Source organism: Acartia tonsa, chromosome 11 (assembly GCF_053477335.1).
Source record: "Acartia tonsa isolate MP-2025a chromosome 11, ASM5347733v1, whole genome shotgun sequence".
NCBI classification, from domain to species: Eukaryota; Metazoa; Arthropoda; class Copepoda; order Calanoida; family Acartiidae; genus Acartia; species Acartia tonsa.
In genome coordinates this window covers 36310550-36323689 of record NC_137270.1, presented here as the reverse complement: position 1 = coordinate 36323689, position 13140 = coordinate 36310550, and the positions used below count along the sequence as shown (strand labels likewise).

The following is a 13140-nucleotide window of genomic DNA, read 5'->3' as shown; positions in this document are numbered from 1 at the left end:
AAATTAGCAGCTGCGCCCCAGGCATCTAGGGGTAGCTTAGGAAACACAAAAAAATGCCTAAAACCATTCGACGACTTAAATATGAAAATAAAATTGCTTAAAACCATCAATTAACCAATGTGAAGCTTCTCTAATTTGGAGAACATAATTGATATCTTTATAATAAAGTAACAGGATGTGTGTTTTTCTGTGTGTCTGTACCGAAGGATCTCGCTAACCGATCGGGTTCTCCTTAACAGGGTACTGGGAAGGTTTATAACTATTTTGAAGGAGGGTACGACCACCCTCACAAGAGAAATCACAAAAAAAATCAAAAAAAAATTTTGCGTGGAGACTTGAACGCAACATAGAAATCATTCTCAAGTTATATTTTTGAAATAAAAAAAAAACATTTAAAGTGCCACTAGAGGCCTCTAGGGGGCGTAGCCGCTGGTAGTAAATATTAGGTACCACCAAAAAAACCTACTACTTTTATCTGATCTGCAATTAAAGACAGTCAGCTAAAGTGTAAAGATGGAAAATATTAATGATTTTTTTTCCAGATTCTTCGTATTTTACTCCGATTTTCTATCAATAGAATGATACACACACACACTCACTCACGCGAGCACACACACACACACATTAATATTCATTGGTAATAAAACTTTTTAAATATCAGCAAAGTAATAAAAAGATAAGAAACATTTTTGGAGACTTTTGCACAAGTGCCTAACTTTTTTTGGTGCACTATTTTTTCGGGCTCGGCAGCTGAACTCAAATTTCTCGGCTATTTTTGTTGAGAAGGGCATAAGATGGTTTGCTGAATCAAGGCAGGGGCTGATTTTATTTATTTAAATATCATTCGATAGCTTAAGCTTAAATTGGGAACTTAAATTGAATCTTAAGTTGTAGTACATGTCAGTGTTAAATCTTTTCTCCGAAAATATCTACAATATGGAAAATTTTGTTTGTGGGAATTGAGAGAATGTGAATTAATTTATCATACGATGACTTGCCCCTTAAAAACGCTGATATAAAATTGCTAATTCTTTCTCTAAGCCGTGCTGCTGTCAATTCTTACTATATATTTTTACTTTTTATTATACCAATCTAGAACAAAGGTTGTCTGAATAGTGAATATACATGCATCCGGCAAGATTTTGAAAATAAATGGACAAAAATTTAGTCAGTTTAAGCGTTAACAGTGAGTAGTAGTACAATAAGAGCATTTTAAAATGGACAACTTTGTCATAAATTAGACCAAGTCCAAGCTTTTTTTGGGGTGCGAGGGACGCACTTTTCTGGGTGGTAAGTAAAATTGTAACACCACACTACACCCCCCCCCCCCCTCCCATGTCCTTGTATAAGATAATTTTTTAGCTAGCCAACAAATAACATTTAAATATCAAATAAATATAAAAGACAAGGACAATTAATTTAAAAGATGTGGAGAAGAAAAAGCGAAGAATTTGAAAAAAAGTACCGCATTGTTTACTGTTTAGTTATGATACATTAAGTATTTAATAATGACGGATCTATCTAACGGCCATAGTCTAGTTATAGAGTATCTTTGCTCCTTTTGGAACAAAAACCAACATGTACATAAAAAATGATGTATTTGGCTTTCCAACATGATTTTGTGATTTTTAAATTATAAAAACAATACATCTTTTCTTGTGATGTTTCCCGTATTGTTGTAACATTTCATTTAGACATTATTTTAAACCATTTTTGTGACATTTTTTCATGACTACATTGAGTAAAAAGGTTTTGAAATAACATCAAAATGGTTTTGAGAAAAAAAGCGTTTCATGTCCTTTAAGTACGCTTACAATATTTTTACTTTGCGTCAGATTTTAAAGCTTTTATTTTTTTAATACGTGGTGCAAAAATAAAAAAGCAAAGTAAAAAATAATCAATAATAAAAAGTGATATAGTTATAATTAATTTAATTAAATATAAGAATAAAATATTGCAACCAGTATAAATCTAAATAATTTAATCCTACTAAAATTCCATTTGGTGACAGTTGCGACTTTTTTTAACAAGTAACTAATTATAAAGTGCTTCATAAATTAATTTAACTAACAATTTTAAAAAGTCACAATTTAATTTTTAATTAAAGGTTGTTTTTGAGAATATTGAGGGAGTGGAGGGGGGCTTGAAACCCACGTCTCCATTTCTGAACTTCCAGCTACGCCTCTCTGTCTTTGCTCTGTATTAAAAATTGTATAAGAAACTTCCATGGAAATCGCCGAAAATAGCGGATATTTTCCACACTAACATGGAATAGTTTTAAAGAATTAGTTAGCTAAGGTGTATTATGAATGATATATAAAATAACATTACTTGCCATTCTGTGGTTGTAACAATGGATCTATTATCACTTGGATCTTACAATATCATGCACTCAAATAAATTGATTCTTGTAGCTGGATAAAATAATAATCCCCCCCAATCCAACCCTTTTACCCTATCCTCTCCCCTCATACTGGATGAACAAACAGTCCAATAAATGATGTCCATGTTTGCAACCTAAATTGACAACATTTTCCCCGTGGCATAATATCCACATATATTCTATATCCATTGTTGTATTATCTCATCCCTATAAATGAAAACACTAAAATCAACCATAAAATATTTTTTATAATTTCTTATTTAATTTTTTCCTGCATTGGTGTTGATAATTTACAGATCCATAAGCATAACACGGGGATCTTCAACTGCGCGCTTGATGGTTCTGAAAACAGAATTACAATTATTTGAAGATACTTGTTTTAAACACTGGAGAAACCTATTGAAGAGACATCTCATCTTTTAAAGTTTTTTTTCTCATGTAAAATGGGTATAATGAAAGAAAATTTCTTTTATTTTGAATAAAATTTTCATCTTTTAACTTAAAAAGATTACATTCGAAAAAAACATATCTATGAAACACATAAATAATGTACAGTACATTATATTTAAAAATCCATTGGTAGAAAATAATGATTATCTTATTTGTTTTTGTATGGATAAAGGGAACATAAGGACTTGACGACTAACGATAAATCAACCTTTAATTTCCATGGAAAAATTTGAGGTTAATTTCTTGTTAAAACATATCTCTTTTCAATTATACTAATCAAAAAATTTGTTTACGTACAAGTTAAAACTCACGAGTCACAAACAAATTATAACTAAGTGCAGAGCAGCTACTCTACAATACACCTAAGCCTACCTCAAGAAAGTAACAGCTTCACGTCCATCCACCAGCCTGTGATCATAGGTCAGGGCAATGTACATCATCGGCCGGATTGTCACCTAATAAGAAAAAAGTTTTTAAAAATAGGAACAGTTTGTCCAACCTATTAAGGTTAACAAAAAAACCCATCTCGTAATCAATGCCATCACAATTGACTATCCAAATTTCATCAGTAAATAATCCTTGGTAGGTCTATTATTCCCTAAATGAAACTACAAAATGCAAATTAAGTACCTAGCAAATTTAATAAAATTCGTAAGAATATGATTCATCGAAAAAATCTACAAAAAAAGCAAAGCATAACTGAGGACTTAATAACTTCATTACGTTTCAGTTTTTTTCAAGTCACTAAAAGACTTGTTAGGACAGACATATCCTAATTACAAGTGCTCGGCAACTGCAGACTAAGTCTCAAACTTAACTCCGTTTAGATGTTTTAAATATATTTTTGGAAAGAGAGATTGGCATATTTGGGTCAGGTTTAGACTCCAGTTGATTTTTAAAATTGTAAGTTTGATTTTCTGAGGCTTACAGGCGGCTGATACTCGGCTGCCGAGCTCTGCTAATTAGAGTTGCGAAGCTAATTACAATCTTATTACCTGTCCGTTTCTGACAACAGGTCTCTCAAAGACTCCGTGCATGCCCAGGATAGCAGACTGGGGAGGATTGATGATTGGGGTACCTTCAATTAATTCCTATTTAGCAGGGATAAAACTTTGGACGATAAACTAATAGATGAAAGATTTGGACACTACTATTTTGGAACAAACCAATCAAAATTCAAAGAAGGCTCCTTAAGTTTTTGGGGCAACGATTTATAAACGTGATTATTAGACCTGCCAGGGTACCAGTATATCTTAAAGTTTGTTCGTGTTAAAACTTTTCCTTATTTTACACTAATAAGCATTTATAGTAGGCAAAAAAGCTATCATGGAACGAATTAACTTTTTTGTTACCTAAAGAATTACCATTGTCTTATTAGATAAAATAAAATCCTACCGAAAAGGGAACCGAACACGCCACCGTTGCTGATGGTGAAGGTGCCACCGTCCATGTCCTCGACAGCGAGCTGGTTCTTCTTGGCCTTGTCGCCCAAAGCAGCAATACCCTGATTACAAACAGAACATGTTTTTTTCATTGCGGAATAACCTTAAACGTATCTAATCTATAAAAAATTGTGTGTTCCAAAAATTCTGCCAATTAAAAAATATACTTTTTTTTTGCACATTTTGTCTCAATTATGATCTTTAAAGGAAAAGGACGAAATCCCTTTCCTACAGAACTTTATAATTTTATCCTTTAAATCATTAAATCAAAATTGCATAAAAAACATGATATGTTCCTTTTCAATATCAGCGTAGTTCATGGCCTCAACATTCCTGAGGACAGGAACCACCAGACCCTTGGGGGTGGCCACAGCAACTGAGACGTCTACAAAGTCCCTGTACACGATGTCGGAGCCGTCGATGACGGCGTTAACGGTGGGCTGCTGGGTGAGGGCGTATGCGCTGGCCTTGACAAAGGCGGACATGAAGCCCATCTTGATTCCGTGCTTCTTAACAAAGGCATCTTGGCTTTCTTTTCTCAACTAAAATTAAACAAACTATAAGTTTTTTTGTTCTTGTGATTATGTGAGGATCTTAAGAGATAAGACAATGGCCGATATATTGATGTACATACACAAAATTACCTCTTTTTAAGATTACAATTAGTGTTTTCAACGTTGTTTGGACAATCAACTAAAGGAACCAAACAAATCAAAATTCAGAAAAGCCACCAAAGTTGTTACGCTAACAAATAAAAAAAAACGTTATAAAACTTTGGGGACTAGTGTAATAAACAGCACATTATACCCCCCCTCCCTGATCTCATGCCTCCTACGTGATAACACTGCACTCTCTACAACAGCTAAAACAAAAAGAAAATTAGGTAGGTAGATACCTGCATGATAGCAGACATATCCAACTCGTTGAAGGTGGTGAGCATGGCGTTGGTGTTCTGGGCCTCCTTCAAACGAGAAGCAATCTTCTGGCGCATACGGTTCATCTTAACTCTTCAAATAACAAAAAATGTTCAGCAGTTATTTTTCATACTTACTTTTAGCTACTGACGGTTAGACAAAATTCGAAGTGTCTAAAGATCTGATTGAAAACCTCCGAACTGAGTTAATTCTACTCTTCAGGAATGCTTGGCATAGATCCTTGTCAGGTTTTTAGCTGGATATTTATTTTCCTTTTATCATTAAGAGTAAGATTCGATCATAAGGTGGAGAATCCCCTATTAGAGGTATGTAATACTTCCTAAAATTGATTTAATTTTTGTTTTTTCGCTATGTTACCTATTTAATACAGCTGTTAATAAATAAGTTAAATTATGTATACCTGTGTTCAGACCTGGTGCCAGCAATTTCTTTGGTAGGATCTGCAGGGGGCATCTTCACAATGGGAGCAGAACCAGATACGGGAGCCCTGCAGGGGTAGGGATAGCAAGGTTAAATCAAATGTAATTTTTATAAAGCTATTTCAGAGCTTAGTGTTAAAATACTTTACTTTTTATATCCAAATATAATTTCCATAAATTCTCCCCACACAATCAGTTTATAATTCTATCCCTTGTCGGGTGTAATAAGTATCAGTAGAATAAAGTTGAACTCATTTGTGCCATGATTACTTAGGTATTTTTATTACTTTTTCATGTATTTAATATTTATGTTAATTTTCCAATTTTTGACTCAAATCTTTCAAATAAAAATGAAAACTAATAGGTATTTCTAAACTAGAAAAATAACTTTAAATAAATATTTCAATGCCAAAATAGCTATTTTCTTAACCAACCAACTTTAATAAAAACCATTGGAAATATAATCAAATCAAACCTGGGTGGAAGGGGGTCCATTGGGGGACGTGAAACAGCGGGAGCCTTGGGGACAGGAGGGGCGGGGGGAGGAGTAGCGGGGATGGCGGCTGCTACTGGTGGGGGAGGAGCGGCAGCGGCTGCAGGTGGAGGTGGGGGAGGTGCAGCAGCGACTGGCTCGGGAGCTGCGGCAGGTTTAGCAGCTGGGGCAGCACCACCGCCAGCGCCTACCTTGATCTTTAACAGCTTAGTACCTAAGAAATGTTAAAGGATATATGGGGTATAGTCCCTTTCATAACAACACCTCTTAAGAGGCGTTTCGTCTTATTTTCAGTAGCTTTTGATAGGTTATTTTAGGTTGGGGTACTGCCCCGCAGGGGCTAGAAATATAAGAAAATCTACTGTGAAAATACGACGAAACGCACCTTAAGAAGCGCTGTCACGAAAGGGACTATACCCGATATATGTAAGTATCTTAAAAAGATATATACCTAGTTAGTTTCACTTCACAGCTATCTAACTATCCAATCTATTCATCCAGCTTTTACTTAATGTTCTACAAGTACCTATGCCATCTATAGTCATAAAATCTTCTTTGGAATCTAGCTTTCTAATTAGATTACTAGGTATCAAGCTATTTGTTTATCTATTAGAGAACCATCTTTTAATAGATCAATGTTTTATATGCATCTATTTTTAACTTACATCGACTATTTCAAATGGAAATAGTAGAACAATCTTTAACTACTATGAAATCATAAATGACATCTTATTTAGTATTTCTATATATTTTTTTAGATATCCAATTAAATATCTAGCTATCCAATGAATATATCTATCCAAATAACCTGGGGAAACGGTAGAACCATCTTCAACAAGAAGTTCTTCAATAACACCAGCTACTGTGGAGGGAACCTAAAAGAAAATTAGCTGAAAATATTAAAAAAAAACTAATACAATACAAAAGTCCACTTACGGCTTTCTAGAAACACGTAATAGAAATTTGAATCTGAATAAAAGTGAATGTATTTTTTCTAGAAAAATTTAATTTATAACTATTAACCATCGAATGAACTGTTGAATGATATTCTACAACCTGACTCAAACCCACCCACCTCCCTTTTAGTGAACTAAGCATAATTCTTCGTGCCAAAAGAAAAAAATCCAGACAGCTTTTTTTAAAGTGAAATAAATGTATTTTGACGTGTCTGTCTATTAATATCTATCTATCTATACTAAATTTTGATATATATCAAAAACAGATAATTAGAGGCTAAAAGTATAATATGGCTTCAGATGCTCTATTAAAGATTAAAATATAATAAATTTTAAAATATGAAATTATATCTTGTGATATTCCCACCGAAAAGATATACATTTAATTCTATATCAATGTATATAAATATCATTTTGTGTTTCTTTAGCAAAGCTTCTCTATAATTATAAATTTTGTTTGTTCCAAAAAAACGGAGGGACAGCTCTAATCTTCGTAAATCTAAATGTTTAATCGTTTACGGGATCTTATTGGACACGCACACACCTCACCCTACTACTTAAAAATATCCTTAGTACCTGTAATTCTGATTTGTCCTAAATTACCTATTTCCTGTGTCGCTAAGTATTAAGGTAAGTACACATTTGTAAACAGCTTTCTTTTTTTGATCATATGACACTACTCCCATATAATACAAACCCTTCCCTTTATCATAACATCTTAATTGACAACCCCTTATTCTTATAAATAAACTAATAGTAATGACCCAGGTGTACTGTAACATTCTAATAATATAATAGTGTGTTATTTAAGATCTACTAAACTACTACTTATCCACTGATTGCCTAATTGTTTAGCCAGCGTTTTCCTTCAAAGAGCCTTATTGGGCACAGAAATCCCCTTATTAGTAGCGAAACTTATTGACAACATTCTCATCATTAAGGAGCACATTTAACTATAAAACATCAATGGCGGTCGGACTGCTTTTTAGCAGGTTTTAGGCTATTTTTATATTTTCCAAATTTTTCCAAATTTTCCCCATATCTTTGGTGTTTATTAGTCCGACTCAGAATTACCACTTTTTAAAAAATTCAATGGGCGCGCTATTCCAACCCATTCCTTTTATGATATAATGACCATTGATACCAAAAAAAGTGTTCTGGTAGCTTTTTTTCAGCAATATGTCAATTTTGATTTTCATAAAAAAGGGGAAGGGTCCCCCCTGGGGAAGAAATTTTTTTTTCTATCAAATCATGGCTTTATATACCTTCCTAAATTCGTCTTGAAGAGTAGATTCAGGATCAAAAAACGGTTTTTCAAAATATTGACCCTGGCAAAAGTTATCCTTAAATAACTGTCAAAATTAGTTGATTTTGCTAAAATGGCCAAAATTGTCAGTCTTTTGAGAATAACTTTTGCCAGGGTCAATATTTTTAAAAATCGTTTTTTGATCTGTAATGTACTCTTCAAGACGCATTCAGGAAGGTATATAAAGCCATGGTTGGAAAGAAAATAAAATTTCTTCCCCAGGGGGGACCCTTCCCCTTTTTCATGAAAATCGAAATTGACATATTGCTGAAAAAAAGCTACCAGAACACTTTTTTTGGTATCAATAGTTATTATATCATAAAAGAAATGGGTTAGAATTGCGCGCCAAAAAATTTAGCATTTTGAGTCGGTCTAGTGTTTATAGTCCGATTTTCAAAATTTTTTCAGTTAAAGATATCAAAATTAAATTTCCCGTCGTTTGAAGAAAACAACGATGACGGTCAGATTGCCTTTTTGCAGGTTTTTGGCTATTTTTATATTTTTTACATTTTTCTCCATATCTTTGGTGTTTATGGTCCGATTTTCAAAATTTTTTCAGTTAAAGATATCAAAATTAAATTTCCTGTCGTTTGAAGAAAACAACAATGTCGGTCAGACTGCCTTTTAACAGGTTTTTGGCTATTCTTATATGTTTGACAAATTTCCCCATATCTTTGGTATTTTTGGTCTAATTTTAAAACTTTTTTGCATTAACAGTTTCAAAATATTTTTCCCATTGTTATGTGCATCTACTAAGTATGTTATTTACTTTAACCGTCTTCATCCTACAAAATAAAACAAGGTTTCGTGTTTATTTTCTCCAATAAATCTATTCTTGATTTAATAATACACTTTAAATCTACTTGTACGTATTCCCATCCACAATTTTTTGTGCTTCGCTACTTATGGATGTTGCCATCCTTGTTTTCAAATATAATTCAAAATAATGGTGAAAGAGATAAGGGTGGTTTTTCGTTTAATTATTTTTTTTTAGATTATATTGGGCACTCTAAATAGTTCTGTATTATCAGTCTTTTGGCTTTGAACTATTTTGATAGAAAAATCCCCCAGACCTACAAGCAGATATCTTTTAACCCCTATGACTTCTACAGTTTAATACTTAAAAACTATTTTGCAATCTAATTCAGCATCTTGCTATCTACCTTCTATCTGTCTATCTTACCGGGACACTAGTTTTATCAGTTTCAATTTCACAAACTACTTCATCAACAGCTACGGAGTCTCCAACTTGCTTTTCCCACCTAAAAGTATCAAAATTAAAATGTTTTAGAATTTTCAACGGCTAAGTTTTACGAATCACGACGCTCTGTTGACTACTAATGGATATAGAATACGTGGATAATGATATTGTAGTTTATTGTCGCCAATTTAGGTTGCTAAAATAGTCCCCAGATATGGTCAATTCGTTTCTCCATGGTCAGGGGAGGGGATGGGGTAAAGTCATTGGGGCGGGGGCGTTATAATAGCCGATTGGGAGCAACATATTATCAGAGTAGCAGGTATCTCTCACTTTATCCACGTATTCTATATCAATTGTTCTTTGCAAATGATGATTTGAGTAAAAAATAATCATTACTAGATTAATTTTCTTTTCAAATATATTACGAAGAACTGTTATAAACAAAGAAAATTTAAAAATATTTGTTAACTTGCGGAAAGTTTTACGGAAAAATGTTAATTTGTACGCAACAAGATATCCTACCTGACATCACCCTCGCTGATGGAATCCGCGAATGGTGGACATTCCAAGACCTACACATAATAATATTATAAGAACAACAGTTTAAAAACTTTGCACAAAATTATTGTAAAAACAACAGTTTAAAAAACGTTGCACAAATATGTAGTTTAAAACATTTTCATATTATTATTTGAACAGGGGTGTATATTTTCCAACCTAGATGAATATTTTCTCCCATCCCCTCTTTTTTTCCCTCCAATTTTTATTGTAAAAATACGGGATATTTCCTTTTTTTGAAAAATATAAAGTATATACACCCATGTGGTTGAATCTTTCAATCAGTGTTCTGGAGCCGGGAGCAGCAACATTTATGGTGGAGCCGGATCCGGAGCCGTATTTTTCGTTAAAAACGGCTCCGGCTCCGGACTAGATAAAAATGATTTTTTAAAGTAATATTATAATTTGGCAACAATCTATTTCCATATAATAAACTGAAAAACTATTGTTACTTAACAAATAGACACACATCCTTCTACTTTTATATAGCTTTAATCAAATAAAAGCAAAATATTTTATATTATTTATTTTATTTTATCAAATTCAATAATGAAAAATAATTGATATATTAATTTCAAGGTAGGAGCCGGAGCCGTATTTCCAAATACGGCTCCGCGGAGCCGCATCAAAATTATACGGCTCCGACACCCTGCTTTCAATCATTTGCAAGCTATTATTTTCTTTCATGTAAAGAAATAAATAAAAAAGAATTAATACATTGATTTGATTCTAAATGTTCGTTTTTTTCTTTTTAAATACCTAGGTGTGTTTATTTAATATAAATGGCACGTACCTTAACTTCATTGCCAAGAAATCTGGTTGTATGAAAACTATTATTAGGAACTATCAACACACGGTACCTAAATAAAACAATTAGATTACTACTTCTCAATATTTTTATTGGGCCCCTTTTAACGAGTTTTGCTGTGTTGTTATCCAATAATGTAAAGAAAATTTTAAGTCTTAAGCTAAATTTGAGGCAAATTGCTGATCCGAATGAGGTTGTATGTTTCAGGGAAGCTTTTAAGTGTCTTGGGGTTGGTTTTACGCTATTTTTCTTACCTCCACCACCTTTCTCCCCAATCTTCAATGTACAGAGAACCAACCAAATAATTGTACTTAACTTTGTTTAGAATTCCTAACTGGGAAAGGTAATTCATTCTAGACTTATCTTACTTTGATTGTCAATTTTGTCTGAGATAGCAGCAATAGGTTTAATTTATAACAACTTTTATTTTAACAATTAGAGGACATAAAATGGTATTTAAAATTTTCACAATTTTCCCCTGGTAACTTGATGAAAAACAATATCTAATATCATTATGTTGCATAACTAAGATTTTAGAAAAAAAAGTACTTACTCCTGCTTGGACAGTGGTTTCTCGCTGTTTTCAACAAAAAGACCGCGAGTACACACTCCTTGGTTCTTAATAAGAAAGTATTTAATTGGGGAGGGAAACTAAAGGAAACAATTATGCCTCAATTCCACCCGACAGAATTTTGGAGGGTTGTTTCTTATCAACTTTTTCTTAGTCATAAGTTTCAGTCATTGCTAGGTAAATCATTAGATGACAATTTACTTAACATATCACAAATATCTATAAAAGCGTAGCTTGTTCATTTGATAAATTGGACAAAGATATATAGGAATATAAATCTTAAATTACCAACGCTTTTAATGCTAAAGAGAGCTTCTTTATATAAAATATTCTAAAGTAATTTAATGTAAGAAAAAAATTCAGACTTTTAGGTATCTTTTAAACTCCGATACTACTCGATCGTGATTAAGGAATCTTCACTAAAATATTCGAGTTTCATATCTTTTTCAGAGGTCAAAACTGTCACGTTTCCTTGGCATAGCCCAATATAAACCAATCCAGACGGACGGATAAAATGAGTTATAAAGTAGCTAAGCTACTAAAAAATGCATTTATTTTTGAAAATAATGAAATATACATAAATAATTCATATAATTAAACAGCCAATAGTACATTTAATTCTAACAGTAGAGTATGGGCGTTTCATTCGATTACACATGAAAATTCACAAAAATACACACTTACAGTGATAAATCAACACTTACTTTGTGGAGAGACCGTTTCAGAGGCCCCTGGAGGGCTCTCAGGCCCCTAAAAGTGCTCCGAGAGGCGAGCATGTTGTTACAACCCTTTTGATGGCTGTTGCAAGGTCTGTGTAATATGAAATCAGCTGTTTAGAGAGAAATAATTCCTTTCCCTAAATAGTCTGCTTTCTGCTTCCTCTCCCTTTCTCAACAACTGACGTAGTAAATAAACATTTTGAAATAGAAAAATACTATAATTATTAATATGACCTATGGTAATTATCTTCGCTTTTTAACTAAAAAGTTCCCAATTTGTGGAAATAATTAAATTTAAAAGTTTAATGAAAAACATATTCAGTATTATTTTAAAATATTTAGCACGTTTGTTGTGCTACTGGTCTGCTAGGGGTAAATATAACTTCTAAATTACAAAAAATAAACAGTTTTTATATTCATGTGTCTTAAAGAACTTTAAGAATTGAGTTGATAGGACTTTAAAAAATAGTTTGTGAGATATATTTTTCAGGGAAAATGTCGTTTTTGTTAAGATAAAAGACGACAATTATTATACCTACCTTAAAAACATAAAAGTATCGATGAAACTTTTTTATTTGCAGCACAATAGTTCGGGTTTAAGAACATTGAGCGTTTTAAAGCGTTTTTTTTCACACTGTTTAGCAATGTTAAATCTTAACACTCTTCAAATTAACCATCCAGGGGTTAAGGACATTTCATTTGTTTACATGCGTCAGTGTTAACCAACGTTTAACAAAGTTAAATGTTATACGCTGTAAACAAGGTCTATTAAGGGTTGCCATAGAAAAATTTTATATTTTTGCCGTGTTTGGTTTGGCATTCTCCATATTTCGTCATTTCATATGTCGACGTCATATGTCGTCGTTTCAAATTTAGATAAGTATTTGGGCAGTTATAAA

General features: G+C 32.8%; 1 protein-coding gene across 1 annotated transcript; it reads right to left on the bottom strand.

The window, feature by feature from the left end:
* Positions 1-1966: 1966 nt before the first annotated feature.
* Positions 1967-12384, bottom strand: LOC145331554 (dihydrolipoyllysine-residue succinyltransferase component of 2-oxoglutarate dehydrogenase complex, mitochondrial). The gene is made up of 15 exons (XM_080176266.1): positions 12227-12384; positions 11505-11569; positions 10937-11003; positions 10108-10157; positions 9568-9646; positions 6931-6997; positions 6105-6336; positions 5611-5697; positions 5171-5282; positions 4574-4817; positions 4229-4339; positions 3829-3911; positions 3206-3288; positions 2658-2725; positions 1967-2200 (listed from the first exon to the last, which is right to left on the bottom strand). Exons 1-14 carry the CDS (start codon positions 12296-12298, stop codon positions 2674-2676), a joined length of 1404 nt encoding a protein of 467 aa, XP_080032392.1. The 5' UTR covers positions 12299-12384; the 3' UTR covers positions 1967-2200; positions 2658-2673.
* Between the last annotated feature and the right edge of the window lie 756 nt (positions 12385-13140).

Excerpts from the sequence above, each read along its gene's own strand:
- LOC145331554 (XM_080176266.1), bottom strand. The coding sequence starts at position 12,298 with ATGCTCGCCTCTCGGAGCACTTTTAGGGGCCTGAGAGCCCTCCAGGGG. Across the intron at positions 5,283-5,610 it reads GGCACCAGGTCTGAACACAG|AGTTAAGATGAACCGTATGC; the intron begins GTATACATAATT and ends TGTTATTTGAAG. Across the intron at positions 2,726-3,205 it reads GAAGCTGTTACTTTCTTGAG|AACCATCAAGCGCGCAGTTG; the intron begins GTAGGCTTAGGT and ends TTCTGTTTTCAG.